This window comes from Monomorium pharaonis, chromosome 5 (assembly GCF_013373865.1).
Source record: "Monomorium pharaonis isolate MP-MQ-018 chromosome 5, ASM1337386v2, whole genome shotgun sequence".
Classification (NCBI taxonomy): domain Eukaryota; kingdom Metazoa; phylum Arthropoda; class Insecta; order Hymenoptera; family Formicidae; genus Monomorium; species Monomorium pharaonis.
The window spans coordinates 24,645,259-24,665,081 of NC_050471.1; the positions used below are offsets into that span (position 1 = coordinate 24,645,259).

General features: G+C 27.0%; 1 protein-coding gene across 4 annotated transcripts; it reads right to left on the reverse strand.

Moving 5' to 3' along the window:
- Positions 1–183: 183 nt before the first annotated feature.
- Positions 184–18,921, reverse strand: LOC105836597 (probable cytochrome P450 6a14). 4 transcript variants are annotated; one of them, XM_012680745.3, is made up of 8 exons: positions 9,069–9,546; positions 8,492–8,896; positions 4,947–5,119; positions 4,039–4,408; positions 3,151–3,485; positions 2,108–2,344; positions 1,687–1,938; positions 184–347 (listed from the first exon to the last, which is right to left on the reverse strand). In XM_012680745.3, exons 3-8 carry the CDS (start codon positions 5,113–5,115, stop codon positions 184–186), a joined length of 1,527 nt encoding a protein of 508 aa, XP_012536199.2. In that variant the 5' UTR covers positions 5,116–5,119; positions 8,492–8,896; positions 9,069–9,546. The 4 variants fall into 4 exon arrangements, with proteins under 4 accessions (XP_012536199.2, XP_012536197.2, XP_036143273.1 ...); XM_012680743.3 differs by lacking the exons at positions 8,492–8,896; positions 9,069–9,546 and adding exons at positions 5,232–5,421; positions 5,509–6,607; XM_036287380.1 differs by lacking the exons at positions 8,492–8,896; positions 9,069–9,546 and adding an exon at positions 18,903–18,921.
- Positions 18,922–19,823: the final 902 nt, after the last annotated feature.

The window sequence follows — 19,823 nt, forward strand, 5'->3', positions numbered from 1 at the left end:
TAAATCTACGAAGTTTATACACGAATTGTTAATATGTGTTGTATATCATTATTGTATTTAATAATACAACGCAGTATAATGACGTAGAGACAAACCCTTTCTTATAATATTCTTAATCAATATACGTATATGCCATTTTCAATGTTTAATATTTAATGTTATCTAATAAATTCTATTAATCTTTTATCGTGACTCGATAATAAAGTGTACACCGCCTTTTGGCTGTAGAACTAAATAGCTTTCATCGAAAATGAGCGGGATCGGAGTTCGAGGATGAAGTTTAAACTTGTATTTTGATAGGAGACATATTAATCCAATTTTTGTTTGTATGCTGCCAAACCGAGCACCTGAAAATTATAGATACTAATACAGATACTAATTATAGATGCATGACACTTGCAAAACATGTTTGTAACATGCTTTACTTTTGGTTATACAAAGCTTTGTTTTGATAATTATAAAAATGTTTTCAGTACATTATATACGATACGTTCTATATTCAAAGTACGGTTATGGAATTTTCAAATAATATTATGTGTCATTAGAAATTATAATACGATTAGATGTGATGCAAGAGTCTGTACTTTTTTTTCAATTTTCTAACTGGATTACACGACAAAGGTAAGTAGCCCCAATCGTCTATTCTTTCCTCGTATTTCGATTATTACCAGTGAGCATTCCAATGTACTACTTATACTTCAGTGGTGATTACACAATGGATCATACCCAGCAAATACCAATTAATAATTACACTAGGGAACATTTTTTTCTATATGAGTGGAAAGTGACTAAGTGTTTTTGATAGATTTTTTTCAAATTAAACACGAATCTGGTCTCAAAAATTGCGTATCACATTAAGTTTTTGAAACAATTAAAGTCAAAATATCAAAAAACGTGTTTTTGGCTATTTTTGAGAATTTATAGCAGAAGAATCCTATGTGCTAGACACTTCCAAAAGATTTGAAAAAAATGATATATGTATATGATATATATGATGATACACATATAAGAGTTATATAGTTGACTAAAAAATTATAATTACCAGTTATATAACTTAGTTGGTGTTTGCTAGATAAGAAACGGAAAAATTTACCTCTGATTTTAATGAATTTAATATATATATTAATAAAAAATAAATTTGCAAAAATTCGTGTAAAAGAATCTATAATTGGTATTTATTATATTATTTATTATAGGCAAATCTCATATTTAAAATTGTCTTATCATCGACCAATCACATAGCCGTATTAGCATTTTAAAATATTACTTAAGACAGTTTTATAATACGATTTGACTATAAGTGCCAGCTTATGAAGAAATAAAAAACCAATTTCCGTAAGTTGAAAGTGAGGCCAAAAGGCTATAGTGTCTCAAGACAATTTTGAGAAAGATCGATATTATAACATAGTATAGATGTATAATAACTAAAAATTACACATTTCCTGGAATAACATATAAAAAGATATACAATAAATATACAAAAATATACAGTAATAATAAAAATAGTTTATAAGAATAATTTGATAGCCAGTAAAAAATGACTTATCGAAACAACGTCAAATTGACGCGACATCGAATTAAAGTTTTTCTGTCAAAAAAACATCAATTTGCTGCTAATTTGGTCTTATCGATAATCTTACTGGGGTTATAAATTAAATACATTAATAATTTAATTTATATCCTTACCAATGCAATTTCGTGGGCCTTCTCCGAATGGCATATAAGCGTAAGGATGCCGTTCTCTTATTTTGTCTGCGTTGAATCGTTCAGGATCAAATCTATCCGGATTTGGATATATCGATGGATCTCGATGTAATCCAAGTAGTGGTATAGTTATAAAGGTCCCTTTTGGCACGCGAATGTTCACTGTCGGTAGGTCTGTTTCCTGAGTGCAGATGCGATTCAAGACAGGAAGAGGTGGATATTTTCTCAAAGTCTCTGTATGAAATATGTAAAAAAAAAGTATAAAAATAAAACCAATTCTAAAGTACAATTATTTGTACACACATATCAATCAATAACAAGATATTTTTGAGTAACAAAATCTTTCTCCTTCATTAAAAGTTACATTTCTAAATGAATGGGAATATAATACAATGATACTCACCATTTATTATTTTGTTAAGGTATGTCATTTCGTTTACAGCGTCATAAGTTAGACTACCATGTTTTGCTAATATTTCATTGATTTCCTTGTAAACTTTGTCTTGTATGTCATGCTGTTGAGCTAATTCATATAGAGCTAAGGTTGCCGTTGTTGAAGATGTTTCGAAGCCAGCTATGAAGAAGATATAACTTTGCGCAGTAGCTTCTGTCATAGTAAGTTTATGTACTGCTGCTTCAGCTAAATAAAATAAAATAATTTAATGAAGAATTAGGTTGCGTAGAAACATTAAAAACAAATTTTAATTAAATAATATGCTAAATGACCGATAATAATCGCATTATCTTGTAGATAAGTTGAATGGGTTAAAGTAAATAAAAATGTTTTTTATCGTTCTGCAATTTTTTTCAATAATTATAATAAGGAAACCTCTAGGATCTCAGTGCGGAGAAGTACTATCTTCTACACTCAAAAAAATAATCTTGCAACTTCAACAAAAATTGTATGTGTGTGTGTAAAAATTAGCTGAGATAAATAAATAATTAGCAAATACTTTGATAAGTATTGCATTTAACCAATCTAGATTCTAGCTGATAGAATTTTCAAATTCTATACGTGACAGCCAAAATTCTAGCACATACAAAAATTAGCGATACATTTTGGGTGTAATATTAAGAAATCTGTGTATGTTAGCAAAAAAACTTTTTAAGTGTAATATACAATTGATTTCGGACCTCAGTTTATTTTTATGCTTTAATAGCAAAGCATTAAAATTTTCAAAGGATGGCGTATACACATATACTCTTGTATACTGTTAGCATATTTTTTTGCAATATATAATTTTTTGAGTTTTAAAGTGTATTTGCAGATTTTTATTAATTAATTTTTTATTAATTATAAAAGAATTTGTTAAGAAGTAGAAGACTTTTTTATTCGATTTAATTTGCTCTATCTATTCATAAAAGGTGGAATTATTATCGGACACACTATATTTTTATATATGGGGAAGCTATTATAATAAAAACAAATAAAAAATGTATGTTAACATGATACATTAGTCTTCTTATCACCATCAGGCTCAACATAGCCCTTATCCATCAGTTGAATAAGCAGATGCATAAAGTCATGTCTGACAATATTATGAACTTTCCTGTATTCTACACTCTCTCGAAACATATTCATATAAAACTTGGTAACTGATGGGTCAGTGAGGGGAATAGAAAAGAAATCCATAATTTGTGGCACGAACATAAACAGAGCAATCCATAATGGTTTCACAGCAAAAATCTTTTTTCCTTGTATTCTATATTCATTATTTGGCTCTTCAATACACTTAGATTTGATACCAAAAGCAGTTGACATAATTACATCTGTTGTATACCTATTGATAAAATTAACATATAATTTTTAAACTTTTTAAAGAACTTTTTACAGAACAATATAAATACTGAAAAACAACATGAGAATAGATTTATATGAATAAAGTAAGAATAGTAAAACACGGATACTTTAAATGAAAAAATTAGAAAAGATAGTTATAGATGAATGCAGATCAAATACTGTTAAAAATAAAAATCTCTATGATATATTTATATCATGGAGATGCTATGCCATGTTTTCTACAAAAAAGATATTATTTTGAAAAAATTCCAAATGATATTATTAATTACAAATTATTTAAAACGTAGAAAATATGCTAATGTAAATTTTATAATATTTAATAATATGATTTTAAAAAATATATATATATGCATGTACATATATGTCCCTTTAACAACAATAAATGTTAAATTAATAAAAAAATGTTTTTATAAAAAGGACAATTGTTAAAAAAACCTTTGCTTATCCTTTTCTATCTCCAATACTTACGCTAACAATTTTTATTTCAAATTAAATAATTTTATTTAAATAACACTTTCTTAAATACAATTTACCTTGTAAATATATCCTTCATCTCGATAGTATCTTTTACCAGTGCTTTGCTCTCTAGATATTTTGCAAGTTCTTCGCCACATTCCTCTAATATAGGAAACATCTGCTTTATTTTTCCTGAAGTGAAAGTAGGTGTCATCTTGATGCGCAAATTTCGCCATTTTTTTCCAGGCATAAAAAATAAGTGACTAGACAATGGGTCAGTTTTATCATTATAAAACATTCCGCGATCATGGAAACTTCCAAAATCTTTTGTCAATACCGTTCGAATAAGATCGAGATCGGCAATTACTAAGTTTGGTTTATAAAGTGAATACATTCCAAATACGCGATGATCCTTATATTTCATGTAGGCATCATGGAAGAATACGCCTGTTGACAAATCCATTTATTTAATTCTCTTTTCTTGAGACTTTTATTTAAATACAAAATGAATAATACAATAAAAAAGTAACATAAGGGTCGGGCAATCATGAATTATAATTTGTTTGTAGTTTAACGCAATGCAGTGCGTTAAAAGTATAGGATATGTGGAAGCTGATAGCACTGTTTCAAGCATATATAATTGGAACACTGCTATTACTTATAGTTTTAAAGACTCGAAAGAACCGGTTTTTTTTTATTTTGTCTGCGGATTTTTTTCGGTTTCTTTCTCAAGGGTAGAAAAATTTATTTGAAAAAATTGACATGTAACAAAAATTAGCGTTTCGTAAAATCTTGCACATTAGCTTCTGTCAATCTAAATAACTAAGGAATAGTTGTTCCTTTAATATTTTCTAAATTATTGAGCACTGGCATGACTTCTATTATCATGGACCAATAGAATTTATAAAATATATACTATGATATATTTAACATTTAACAAAAAAGAGAGGTAATGTTAATTGTCCGTTTTTTTAGAGATACTTGCCTGTTTGAGTTTTTCCAGTTATAAGAGCTGATATGTTTCCAGTTGGCACAACAGGATCGACGTAGAAAACGCCTCTTTTGTGCCAAAAATTAAATATCACAAACTTATAATAAATGTATACAATCCCCAACACAATGATTAAACCCAGAATAAATTCTTCAATCATCATAAATCTGAAATATAATAAAAGATAAATCGTTTAAACATTAATTTTCTACTTGCAAATGTTGGGTCATTCAAAATCAGATAATAAGCTTATTTTACATGATTAAAAATACACCATACTTCTAAAATAACCAGTGTTTGCTGTTATCTATATAAAATTATCTAATTAATTTTCTAGACTTAGATTATAAGGACTTCTGATCTTTATCTAGATTAGGAGGGAGTCATGTAACTTCGTAGAACTTTTAATTTTTGCTGTATTTATTCCGTGTGGGGTTTATTATTATTCACGCGATTTGTACATGTAACTCTGTACGTGAAAATAACAAATCATTATATGATTAGTATACAAATATTTAAAAAAATTACTGATATTTAATAGCTTTATAAGGATTACCATAATCTTAGAAATACGTGACACCTGTTGACATTTTTCACGTGGACTTTTACGTCATAAACTTCTCGGTAAAAATTTTTTCTAAGACATATGTAAATATACATAGTTATATACATCCTTGAATCATAATATGCTAGAAACATGAAATCAAGAGGTCTAGTTTTGCTGAGAAAACTAAAATTTTAAAACTTTATAATATTAGCTGAGATAAAACTCGGTTTCTCCATCTACGAACACACCCTAACACATTCCCATATATATATAGATTAATTAAACCTTAAGTTAAATATTTTAACAAAATGCGCGAGAATTCACACTTTCTTTCACTAAAATTAGAATAATTTAGGTGAAAACAAGGCGGAGCTAATAGAGCTAATAACAGCTGGTCATCCGAGCGATGAGCTAAAGATAATAATTCCTCCAATAAATGAATTTAATGTTCACCAATCATACAACCTTACTAAAAGCCCATCAATAAAAAGTAAGTGAATTTGCCTGAGCCGCCTATATCCAGACTCTCGTGACAAGTTAATCAATGCATATATAATAATGCATAATCAGAATTAGTAGCACTCTCCTTCTTGAAGTTACATCAAAAGGAGACCACTTAGAAAGCAGTAATCACTAAAGTATAAATCCAAGACTGACAGAAGTAATACTTGTTTTAATTATGTTTTACAAATCATCAACTTAAGGAGTGCACATCTCAAGTACAATATGTGTTGCGTGCATAAATAGGTCTTGATTCTAATTACAATATAGGCACAGATGCAAAGCGTGAAAGAAAATTAAGGAAGTCTGCGGGGAGGCCAATTAATAGTCTTAATAATTACACAATTAAATGTTAATCATAATTGAGCTGTTCAAGACTTATTAAAGCAATTTATTCTAGAAAAAAATATTAACATCTGTGCGATAATGGAACCCAAAAACATACCCAAGACTTTCTCCTTCTAGTTTGACTTACAATTAGTCTGGATGGTAAAGCAGTCTTTAGATGGCAAGCTTATAACTTTAAAGCATCGTGTATTAATATATAAGGAATTTTTTATTTTCAACACAAAGCATTTACATTTCTTCTTTATCTTAAAGATAGTAAATGTATCCTAATCTAATTTTCTAATAAGAAAAATTTTGTTCCATTTATTTTTACTAATAATTGTTTAACAAATAATGAGCAACAACTATTATATATTTCTTGGAGATAACTAAGGCATCATGAACTTGATGACATATGTTAAGGTTATCGGAGATAGCTTTTTTATATTAATTACTGTTGTTTAAAAAGATGAAGAAAGAAACAAAGATAAATTTAATTTGTGATTTATAATAGATATTATTTGAGAAAAAACAAATAATAAGAAATAATAAGAAAATTAATTTTCATAAAAAATTAATTCTTCAAGATGTGTGAAATATATTAACATTTTTAAATAAAATGTTATGTAATTTTTTAAATAAGATAATATAGACCAAACATATGAAAACACAATTAATGAACAATATGTCTTATTCGGTTATATTGAATTTTTATGCTGATATTTACTTGTATGATTTTATATATGTTTCAAATTTCGTAAAGCTGTGCGCCGAATTTTTGATCTTTTAAACACAGCTGTAAAATGAACCAAATTAGTAATATCACAATATTAAATTAATAATTAATTTAATAATAATGATGCTAACAAACATCTGTTTCCCTATTTCCTTCTCAAATATTATCAATACTTTTGTTGCAAAAAAATAACATTGAAAGAGACCGAACATTCTGTTCAGCGCACAGTTCAGTGAACTTTGAAATGTGTATATCATCACACAAGTAAATATCAGAACAAAGATTCAGCTATAAGTAAGGCATATTCCATATTAGTTGTATAGTTTCTTAATATAATATCAATCCTCTAATTATTTTGCATATAACAAATATTAAAAAGTTACTAAAATTTTAGAGTTATCAAAAAATAAAGTTTACCAGATCTTCATACTCTAATTTTGACATATTTTAAGATAAAATACTTCTATAAACTATTTATACTTTGATAATTTTATATCTTAATTCTTTCATACACAAACTAATATAATAAATAAATAATGCGTAAAGAAACACATATTTGCTTCTCAAAAAAGTTATGTAATTTATAATTTACAATTAGCATATTTTTCAAAAACAATTATGTTTTTTTACACTAACTAATTTATTTTATTATTTTATGCATAAAAGTATAATATTAAAATATATGGTTTCTAAAAAATATGACTAGTTTATAAGATATACTTTCTATTTTATATCAAAATATGCTAAAATAAAATATAAAATATCTCATAAACAATTAAATTTTTAGTAATTGGAATTTAGTATTTTTATATGTAAAATAATTAGTGACATTATACTATATAAAATATAAATTAAAATTTATTATGATAATTTACTCGATTTTTTATAATGGATTCTGAACGGATAATCATGTTTTTGCGTTTGTATAAAATAGAAGAAAAATCCTTGTAAATATAGTGACTCTAGAGGACGAAAATTTAGAAAAAAGAAATAAATAAATACTAAATTTAGAAACTAGATATAAATTAATACCGTGTTATTAAATCACGAAAGAATCATAATATTTTTAAATGACAAATTACGAATTGCGAACAGTATGGAATAGATTTACATTAGCGTAATTCTATGAATTATTAAATATATTTTCTACGAATAACAAATAATTACAAACAATAAATTGAAATTCTGAAGAATTGCGTAATTACTGACGTATCAAAAAAATTTTTTTGCGAATGAAAATGTATACATGCATACATATTATATACATATACACATGCATATATGTATATATGTGTACATATTATATTAAAAAAATAAATTATATTTGATAGTCAACTACAATCAAGATTATAATTTTAGAATATATATATATATAATTGATTATCAAATAAAATTAATTTGTAGTGATAAAAATATCTAAATACTAACCAATAAAAATAAATTCCACGATTATAAGGATATAACCACTTAATAATCACAAGCACAATAGAAAATTATTTATTATTCACTAATTTATTTGTTCACCGGAGGTTTTATTGGACAAGACAATCATTTGACAATCAGTATAAAACTTGGGCTTCGTACGTCGCAGGCATAAGTTCCGTACGGAGAATATCGAAATAAGTACGTTCGTTCCACACAGAAGGGTCATCCATATTATCAGAGTACTATCAGAAATTATTGTCCGTTGACACAAACAAACTTGCGAGTAAAATTATTATATTATCGCGAGTTACACGTGTTGAATATGATTTAAAATAATCAGCATTCCTGTGCTTCTGTTCTTACGTAGTAAAAATTTTTCTACGTTATTGTATTAATTGGATACTGTTACTATAAAAAAGTAAGACGAATATATAATGTAATTTTAATATATGTAACTTAATATCAAAAAGATAATATTTTGATGTATTTTATGTATGTATTTTAATAAATTGTATAAAAGATAATACTTTGATGTATTTTATGTATGTACTTTAATAAATTGTATAAAAGATTTACTTACCAATGTACAATATTACCTTAATATTATAATAATTACTTTTTTTTTAAGAAAAACTTTATTGCACAAAATAAAAATACTTTTTTTTCACTTTTCTAAGTTGCTTCTTGTGGCAATATGATTTGTTAACTTTAAATTTTATTTATTAACAATAAAAATTATTATATAGGTATTATTATCTTATGCTGTAAGTTTGTGCGACTCGATCGAAACACATTCAAAATGCGAATAATACATCTGTTAATATTGTAAGTGCTGGAGATTAATTGGAATAATTCCTCACTTACATAATACTTATATAAGTGATATATAATGCTTTACTATGACATTAATTGCAAAACATACTGAATATGTCGAGTCACCTAATAACACATAGATACCAATATATTATAATCTAATTTTAAACTTTCAAGATTGTCTTAAATTATATCTTTAAAATGGTAAAACTATATTGCACTCTGATTGGTGTATTACGCCATAAAATTGTTTGAAAACTGTTTTAAAACATTCTAAAATATAACGAACTGAATCCTAATTACATAAAGAAAAAATACATTTAAAATTAATCAATTTTATTACGTAAACGTATAAGAATTGTAAAAATAGTTGGCTTTGGTTCTCTCATTTTGACTAAGCTTGTAGAAGTATAAAAAGTAATTACATTTAAATGTAAAATATTTTACGCATAAAAAGTATTTAAAAGAACTTTGTCTTCCTGTATAAAACGGATAAACAAAAAAGCAAATTTTCGAAGATTAGAAACAAAAAAATTATTGTAAATAATAATTATGCTAGTAGCAGCATTAAACAATAAATATGAAAATAATAAGTAAAAGGTTAACTTTTTTCTAAAAGATCATAAAGTTGCAAAATAGATTTATTTGAATTTCTGTAATCTACACACATACACGCGCATGCACACGCGCAGAGAGAGACAGAGAGAGACAGAGAGAGAAAGAAAAGATAAATTTTAAAAGTTGCTATCTACATAGTTGATAATTCATTTTGCATTATAAAATGTTAATACATTCTTTTATATATACATCCTCGATGATCTTTTACGATCTCTACGTAACTCAGTAGACCAATTTATATATTTGTATTCCATAGGGGCATAGGCGATAGCGCCCATCATCTGCCCAGCAAGCAAACCGCATTACGAAATGCCATTCGAGCAAGATGATACGATACTGATCGTATAAGAAAGTAACCCACTTTACAAATATTGAAAGATAAAGGGAGAACTTTCTCTGAGAAGAGAGAGAAAAGGCGTGATATTAAAATCACGTTGAAATTTATTGTCTACTTTTTTAGAAAATTTTCTCGAACGCGTTGTAAATATGCTTCATTCTAATTCAAATAAAGAAAGAATATAAGAAAAACATTAAATATAAGAAGTGTTAAAACGTGAAACAACGGTACAAAACGTAGAAAAACGTTAAAATATAAGACATGTTAAACATACATAAAAACGTTATACAAACGTTCAAACAAGCATTAAGCAATGCTAACAAATTCAGAAAAAACGTTAAAACGTTAAAGAAAACGTTAAAAACATGAGAAAACCGTAAGAAGAATTAAACGATCATTAAAACATAAAAAAAGTTGAATGTAAAAAAAACATGTAAAAACGTTATTTAAATACAAAACGACCTCGGAGACGACGCTAACAATATATAAGAATGTTAAAAACGGTATGAAACGATTTACAGTAAGGGGAAAGAGAGACAAGAAATGAAAACATAACATATATAGATAGCGTATGTTTATTCAAGATAATGTTGCACCAATTAAATAGTTTAAAAACATTATGTAATGCGCAATTTGTCGCGTGTTTCCGACAACGTAAGATATGTGTAATATCTAACTTATTTGCAGATTCTATATCTTCGTAATGCGTCTTGATATCTTCGATGTATGTACGTACATATGCATCTCTTATATCATCCAGGAGCAAATCTCGCAGCCAATCTGTCGTATTCCTTGACATATGCGACGGACAGTGTTTCGTTCCTCAGCATTGTTGTAATCAATTTTTTAACTACATTGTATAAAATCATTCCGTTGTGCCACCGTAATCCGTGATGATACATCATCAACTAGAAAGCCTGATTTGTTCGCGTTGGAAAGTCGATGCCACAGTACGGAACTTTAGAAAATGTAGTGCGAGAAGATAAATCCGTCTCCGAGGGTTGTTCAGTACAACCACGCGATCGTATATGATGAAACAATGCGTAGTGGTATTTGCGGGTACATTATCTTTGTATTCAAATTCTATTCATATATCTGTAGTGCCGCTCTTGACGTACTCGTTTGTCGCGAGCAGTCAATAACTTTTAAAGAATAATTCAGAAAATCATACAAAATGACATATCTATGTACGTTTGTCTATTCATCAGCCAATACAGAAAATTATATCAGAACAAAATGTACCTTGAAGATATCTATATCAGAATATCTATCGCATAGCACTATAGTCAAGATATCTTAAAAATATTTCTAAGATATTTCTAAGATACTACGTGTAAATAGTCATGATAATTTTATCTCAGACGTAATATTTGATTTTTATGTTTATTCTTATTTTTAGTTTTTATACTTAAGATAGAGAGTCTAAAGTTTATCTTAAGACATGTTGTATAAATTATCTTCCTGATTATAAAATATGTCTCAAAATAAAGATAAAATAAATTTAAGTAAAATAATAATTTAACTGTAATATACTGACCCATATTATGTGTACTCTGCCCAAATCGCACTAGCGATTGATAATTTTGTTTGCGTCCTTTTACACGTTTAAAGTACGTACACAAATGAACCCGAGGACGATTAGATCAAGACCAAAAATGCGAAAAAAAATTTTAAGTTTATTTGTTTATAAAAAATATTTGCTTTAAAATACAACTTATGTAGCTTATACGTGCAAATAAATGGTACACCACAGTTAAGTTCGGAATAGATTGAAAAATAAGATTATATTCATCAAATTACAATTACAAGCTATTTATAGGATTAAATTTTGTTCATATAGACTGGGTTTGGGGAAACGCTATTACCGCAAAAAGTATCATTCTATCCTGGTTGCTCAGTGAATGTCAAAGAAAGATAGAGCACGCTCACAGCGTGCTTTCCAATCTTAATAAGCGCTTTCACTAAGAAATCTGTAGTGAAAACGCTTAAATGAACAAAATTTATTTGTACGTATAAGCTATTGTATTTTAAAGCAAATATTTTTATAAACAAGGATAAACAAATGACTTTACATTATCGACCTCGATCAAGTTTGACTAACAGTTTAGCATCCCCAATGGTCCGAGCAAAACAGAAATAGCAAAACCAGCATTTTCGTACTTTTGTTATCGACAGACTTTAATGCCTTTATTGGTTTGAATCCAAGTTATTTGACCACAAAACGAATAAAATCCAGCTCCATAACTTAGTTTAACTAGAGTTTAATTAATTCAGTTATTGAATTAATAAATTAATAAACAATTTAACCAATAGGAGAATTTGTTTTATGTCTATAAAATAATAGTCACATAGTTTGGATACAAACCTAGCTAGGAGCAAAGTCTGTCGATAACAAAAGTACGGAAGTGCTGGTCTCCGCCGAACTATTCCTAGACAATATCTATCTATTAATCTGTGGTTCAGATAAAGTTTTATAATTGTTAATTTACAGTGATTGAATATAGCTTTATTGCTAGTCATACTTTTTCTATTAATCTGAAAACAAAAGATGACGTTTTAGTTTTTCCAACTGAGTCGCAGTCTTGATGACGTCTAGCAATGGTTTGTTGTGCTTTGCATCAGAGGGTACTCATACAGATGAAGATCCCAGGAACGAACAACCGTGTTCAAATCATATATATATATATATATATATAAAGTTTTATTGCATATATGATTCAAATATCGTCCGCTTTTAAAACATGCAACATTGACAGCTTAATGACTTTATTCAGCATAACGTGAGGAGGCCTTCGCCACTGTATTTTGAATAATTAATTCAAATGTCGGCTCCGTCGCAGGTTCTCCACGAAGGCATTTGCATCATTGCGTGCTTATATCACAATCAATTCATGACGAGTGTTAATTATCACACATATATAATTCTCGCAAAAAACCCAACATTTTGAGTAATATAAAGAAACTAATCCTTTAGATGAGATTATATAGTAATCAAACAAGTTTATTTCAATATTCAGCTGATTAATATTTATGCCAAAATTGAGACTCACACGTGCAACTCGTACGCCAACACAATGTTCCGGCCCAACGATAAAATAAGAATATTTATAAAATAACAGAATCTGTACACGTGGTCGTCTGAAGTTTTTTACGTTGCAGAAAGATTAATGACGAAAAAACAAATTGAACATACACTACTTATACAGCACGATGTCCGGGTTATAAGATTTTTTGAAAACGTCTAACATACAATCTTTTAGAAATTGACTAAAACATAACTAAAAGATATCTTAAAAATATTTTTTTAATATTTTATATCCCGATTTTGAATATTGTGCTGTATCTGGGTAGTGTTTGAAAATAATTGTGTGGCGCATTATTTTGTTCTCATGTTTCTTTTTGTGCCACATAATTATCGGACATTGTTTATTCTTTTTCTAATTTACTAACTGTAGTATTCTTTTTCAATGTGTAAGCGTAATCTCTAATAAATAATTCATTCTTTGTCTCATTTACCATTGCCTGTCTCTTTTTAATTTATAAATTTTTATTCTCTTTACTCGTTTGTACCAAGATCTATCCAATGGTCCATTTTCTGTAGTTTTTAACTTCTTATCAGAAGCATTGTGATTCCTCAGCGTATTTTTATGATAGGTGCTTTTACAATTTATACAGATATACGGAATTTACAGTTTAAGCGCCGATTTTTAATGGCCAGGTTAAAGGGATTCTTATAGCAAGGTATCCTTTGCGCTATATATTGTCAAGAAATAATAATCAAATAAAAATTAAATGTTTCTGATTGGTCAAATTCGAACCCAAGTGTCCAGCAACAAAACAGACGTAAAGACAGCTTATTGCGCCACGATCACTATCATAATGATATCCTAATTGTAAGTCAAATTGATAACAAATATTTTGGAATTTTTCAAAAAAAAAGGTGATAATGATAATATCCTGAATATTATAAATGAGACAAAAAAGGCAAGTATATTTAGGTGCATCACTGTTAAAATAAACTATAATGATAATTACAGACTTCGTTTTGTATCATAAGCACAGAAGAATGTGGAGTAGACCTCGGTTCGCGTGGATTACACCTTTCATGTGCTTATGGCCTGAAATGAGGCCTATAATTGGGGTTCCACATTGGTTTTCAACTTTACACGTAAAGCAAGATCCACTCCATATCTCCCTACCTCGTGCTTATGGTCCAAAACGAGATTTATAATTGCTTTCAATAGAAAGAGCTTCCGGATACATGCCAGATCTTGGTACCGCACAGTGATGAATTCGAGACAAGTCAAGACAAGAATTTGACGTTCTTATCTTGTCTTGACTTCCTAATATTAAAAATTATTATGTCTTGACCTCGATAGTTAACTTCTTGTCTTGATTCTTGATTCTCGTAAGATTTTTGATACTTTTATACAGTATATCAGGTGTTCTTGTCTTAAAAAATCAAAACAAAACAAGATCTAGAAATTCTTGTTTCGTCGTTTATTACTACCTAAAAAATATATTTTGTACAAGATACTGTCACATTTCCTGAGAATAATATAAGCACAACTATATATTTATTATATTTGATTACAATAATTTTGTATAAAAAACTATAATTAAAATGTGTGTGTGTCAAAAGAACAAAAACGGTTTAATAAGATTTGCGATTTATATTTCAAGACTTATACAATATGTAGATTATTATCTAGAATCATCAATCAAACCAAATAATTATTTTTCTTTTTTTCCGTATTGGAAATATCGTAGTGTCACATTCCTAACAGTTTGTAATTATTAATCATATTTTATAGAATTATACACAGAGAGAACAGTTCTTTGAATATTTTTTTACGTCTCTCTCTCTCTCTCTCTCTCTCTCTCTCTCTCTCTCTCTCTCTTTCTCTCTTTCTTAATGGAATGCCACATTAAAAAAATCATTTTCTCTTATAGAAAATTAGGATTTTGTTTGTAGTTGTGTAGAAATTTTGCTTTTATTTGTAGTTGCACTGTTCAATTTATAGTAAATACTCAAAAAATTAAAATCAAGATTTTTTAAATCCGCATTTTCCAAATATTTTAGAAGTAGTAATGCTTCATTTGTAGTTTGTAGTGTTTTCTTTTTGTTTGTAGTTTTATCATTAAAACATTATAAAAATTTAATTTAATATTTAAAAGTTTAAAATTTAATTTAATATTTAAAAGTTTTTGTTAATTACTAAGTTTTTTCCAATTTATTTTCTTTATGTTTTAGAATTGTTTGTAGTAGTTTTGCTATCGTTTGTAGTTGTACGTTTATGGGATATAATTATTTAAATAATAATTTGTCAAGAGCAAACATTTTATTAATTATGAAGAGTTCTTTAAATTCGCGTTTTCCATGTCATTCAGAATTGTTTGTAGTTGTCTATAATACTTTTCTTTCTGTAGTTGCACCGTTTATGAGTTATAAACATTTATTTAAATATGTAAATTTTTAATTAGTTATTAACATTTTTTAAATAATTCTCTATGTGATAACCTAAAAAAAATTGAATTTAAAATATTAGCCGTATCTCTAAAATACATTTAAATACATTTTCACAAATTTATTAATAATTGTCATAGGAAAGCAATTATTATTTTAAATATTCTTAATTGTTCTAACATTCTCATTGCAAAATCTAAGTCAGAAAGTAAAATTGCATTGTCAATGAAACTAAAAATTATAATAATTTTGTACTTCATGAGATAACTCGAAAAGTAATTAACGTATCTGCCGGACAAGGTAAGTTAAGTTTACAGAACCAGTTAGTGATAAATTTATCCTTGTCTCTCTGATAACTGCGGTATCTAAAAAGTTAATTGAGCGGTTCAATTTAATATCATAAATACACTTTAATCGAGAGTGATAGCTGTTGAAAGTCAAAAGCACTTTATTTATTTTGTTTTTTAGTACAATTGTGAAGATGTCATCAACATATCTATAAAAAAAGTTTTTAAGCTTTTAACATAACTTAATAAAATTTAAATAATTCATTTTATGTTACTAAGTAAAAACTAAAATAATCAATTTGAAAATTAGCTTGCTGTAAGATAGGTAGATTCATATCCAAAATCTTTAATCCTTAAACTAATCGAGAAACTAATGGTATTAGTAGTTGGCTAAACAAAAACGATCCACATATATAGAGTAAAAGTTAATAAAGTTAAAGTAAATTTGGGTAAGATGGCCATAGTTCTTTTTAATGCAAAAAACATACTTTTATTTGTATTATTTTTTAATAGAGTTTGGTATATTACTTCACTAAAGCTTTAAGTATATAAAACTATCGACATTAAAGAGAAAATACTTAATGAAAATTTTTTATTATCAAAATATTGAAACATGAACATTGGCCATCTTTCACAACTTTTAAGGAAAAGATGGCCATAGTATTATAGAACAGTTGGCTATACATTTTTTATGTATTTAACATTTATAAAATAATAAAAAAACTTATAATTTTACATATTTAGTTTTATTGCCACATATTATCACATATTTAATTTTATTTTTAAACATTTTTCATATTAAATGTTCACACAAGTTTAGGATCAATTTAACTCATTTTGTCATTACTAAAAAAACATACATGATATGTAAAATTAAAATATTAGGTGCATAACTTAATTCTCGTCTTTTTTAATAAAATATATACATAAACATTTATCCCGAAATGTCATGGGTTATCTTGCCCAAACTGTGAAAGAAAAATAATTATATAGTATTTATTTAAAAAATAAAAAAGAAAATAAAAAATATAATTACACATTACAATTTAGATACTTTCGTTACGTGGGTAACGTTCATTGCGACAGCACAACTGTAATTTATTCGACATTGTGGCAATTTCTAATGAACACGTGAAAAACTTTGCAAGCAGTCAAAAGTAAAAACGTGATGTGACATCCACAATATCATTATTTCGAATAATATACGCACATAAACTAGAGTAAATATTGATTATTTTTGAAAATAATTACGAGAACACATTAATTAGCAATTATTGAAGAAATTATAGCCATTGGCCATCTTTTCCGTATAGCCATCATACCCGTATAGCTAACTTACCCTACAACAAATAAAAAAATATTTAATTTGATAAACAATTATAATACCTATGAGATGTAACTACAAAAATAAGTCGATATAAATTGTTTTATAGCAAATTGTATAAACAAATATAAATTGATGCAACTACAAATAAAATAAAATATTAGTTACAAACGATTTTTAATAAAGAAAGCGCGGAGGAAACGAATTTTATTTGGAGAAAAAGGAATTTAAAAATCTTAATTATTAATTCGATTAATTATAAAACCGAGTCTTAGATGTTTAAACAAATGTTTATAACTTCTAAACGGTGCAATTACAAACAAACAAAAATTACTATAAATAACTATAATTGATTTTAAAAATAACTATAAATAATTTTAAATAACATGGAAAAAGTATTTAGAAACTATTAATGATTAATAAAATTTATTCATAGATATTTAAACAAATGTTTATAACTTTTGAATAATAGACCTACAAACAAACAAAAAAACATTACAAACAATTTTAAATATACAGAAAAACCAAATTTTAAAAAATTGTCATAATTAATGAAGGTTTTTCTGGGTAAGTTATTGTTTAAATTACAACTCATAACGATACAATAAACTACAAATTGTGAATCACACAAAAAAAGCGTATCTAAAAAATTGTAGTGAATTAACAAAATTCACTTTTGGATATATAACTCTAGAAGGCAAATAAAATTTTTCTACCTTTAAAGACAAAACCAGGATGAAGTTTTATCTCAAACTTCTCAGGTGCCTTAATCCTTTTTATCAGTAGTAAAGTAATAATTAAGTGCATTTTTATAAAGAAAACAATGATATATATATATATATATATATATATATAAATTTGATGATTTTTTAGAAAAGTATTGTAAAATCTATTTAAAGCAAAAAAAAAAAACAAAAAATGTGTTAAAATGCTTTTTTACAAAAACGGTTCTAATTTCTTATTAATAAAGCCAAGTTAATTCCAACGCCATTTTAAATGTGGATAAATGCACTTTAAGATCAAGTAGGGCATTTTAACGTTCTTTTGAAAAATATATTTACTTGAAGAAATAAATGTTACAAATTCTTTAAAAGTGATAAATGGAAAAACCAATTTAAAAAATTGTAAAATTTACATTGTGAATTGTTTGAATTGTTTTAATAAACTTTTTACAAATGTTAAACAAATCTTATTAATAAGGAAACAAATAGAAGAAAATACTTAATTTATGAAAAAATTTAAAAGCTTAGTCTATTGGAAACATAGATGACATTTCTTTAAACACTTTTTCAAAGTTTGTTTTTTCTTTTGAAACAGTATTATCTACTTTCGTTGGCTAATTATCTTGAATACTTTGCACAATGATAGTACAACCACGCGTCTAGTAACATGAGGACTATTTCTCACGTATAACTTATTCTGTAAATGATAACTTAGTCTCTAAATTGGTATAAAATTAGAATGAAATTGTACGAAAATGTTTTCCCATTTAATCTTTAACGTACGAGCAAATCTTTATGTTATTTTTACTTTGTTCTTTTTTACGTAAAAAACCAAAATTTACTAACCTTAATTTCCTACATAAAAAGTAAAATCAGAGTGATTTTGCACCACTAATTTTTTTTCTTGTATTGCTTCTCAGGTACGAAGTACTGCACGCTCTGGTTGACGTAGATCGACTGTCAAAAAGTCGAACTGTATTACCGTATGGGTCCTGTCCCGAAAATTTACCTGCTTCAGGAACGTAGTTTGAATTTTTGTTTAAGGTAATAAAACATCCCGCACTAACTGTTTAAAGTTAAACAAAGTAATAAATTGTGTCAGTTGGACAGATTAATGAGACTCCAGTATATTAATAAATACATTGTACTAATTATAAAAGTCAATTAGATTTATACTAATAGTAACTCAAGTTTGCTTGCGTTAAGAAGGTTCTGCTGGTACGGATAGTCTGTTTCATCATTTTGTGAACTGCTTCAGTCTTTTTGAAATCATCAATAAAATCAGATGTGTGGTTGTTTTTAGTTAAGAAGGTATTCTAGTATAACAGGTACTTTCTCATAGCTTTTTTCAGAATTTTTTTAAAAAAGTAGATAAATAATGTCGTTAACAAAATTTTTTCTTTTTATTATTTATTATTTAAATTTACCTCTAAACAGTTTTCATTAAAAAATACGCAAAATAGATGGCGTTACAGAGTATCAAAGTCGAGGCCTAAAAAAAGGTGTTGGATGGTAGACATGATTCTGTCTCTCCAGATAATCTGAAACAAAAAAATAAAAATAATTTTTAATACTTGTGGCTATATATACCGGAACTAGAATTAAGTAAAAATATTAAAAATTTTCAAAATGGTGAACATTTGAAAATGAAATATCGATTTTTACAACTTTTTTTGTTGGTTTTTGAGCTATAACTTTTGTAAAAATAAATATTTCGATGTAATTCTAATTTGAGTTATAGACATGTGTCCTCTCCCTTACGAACAG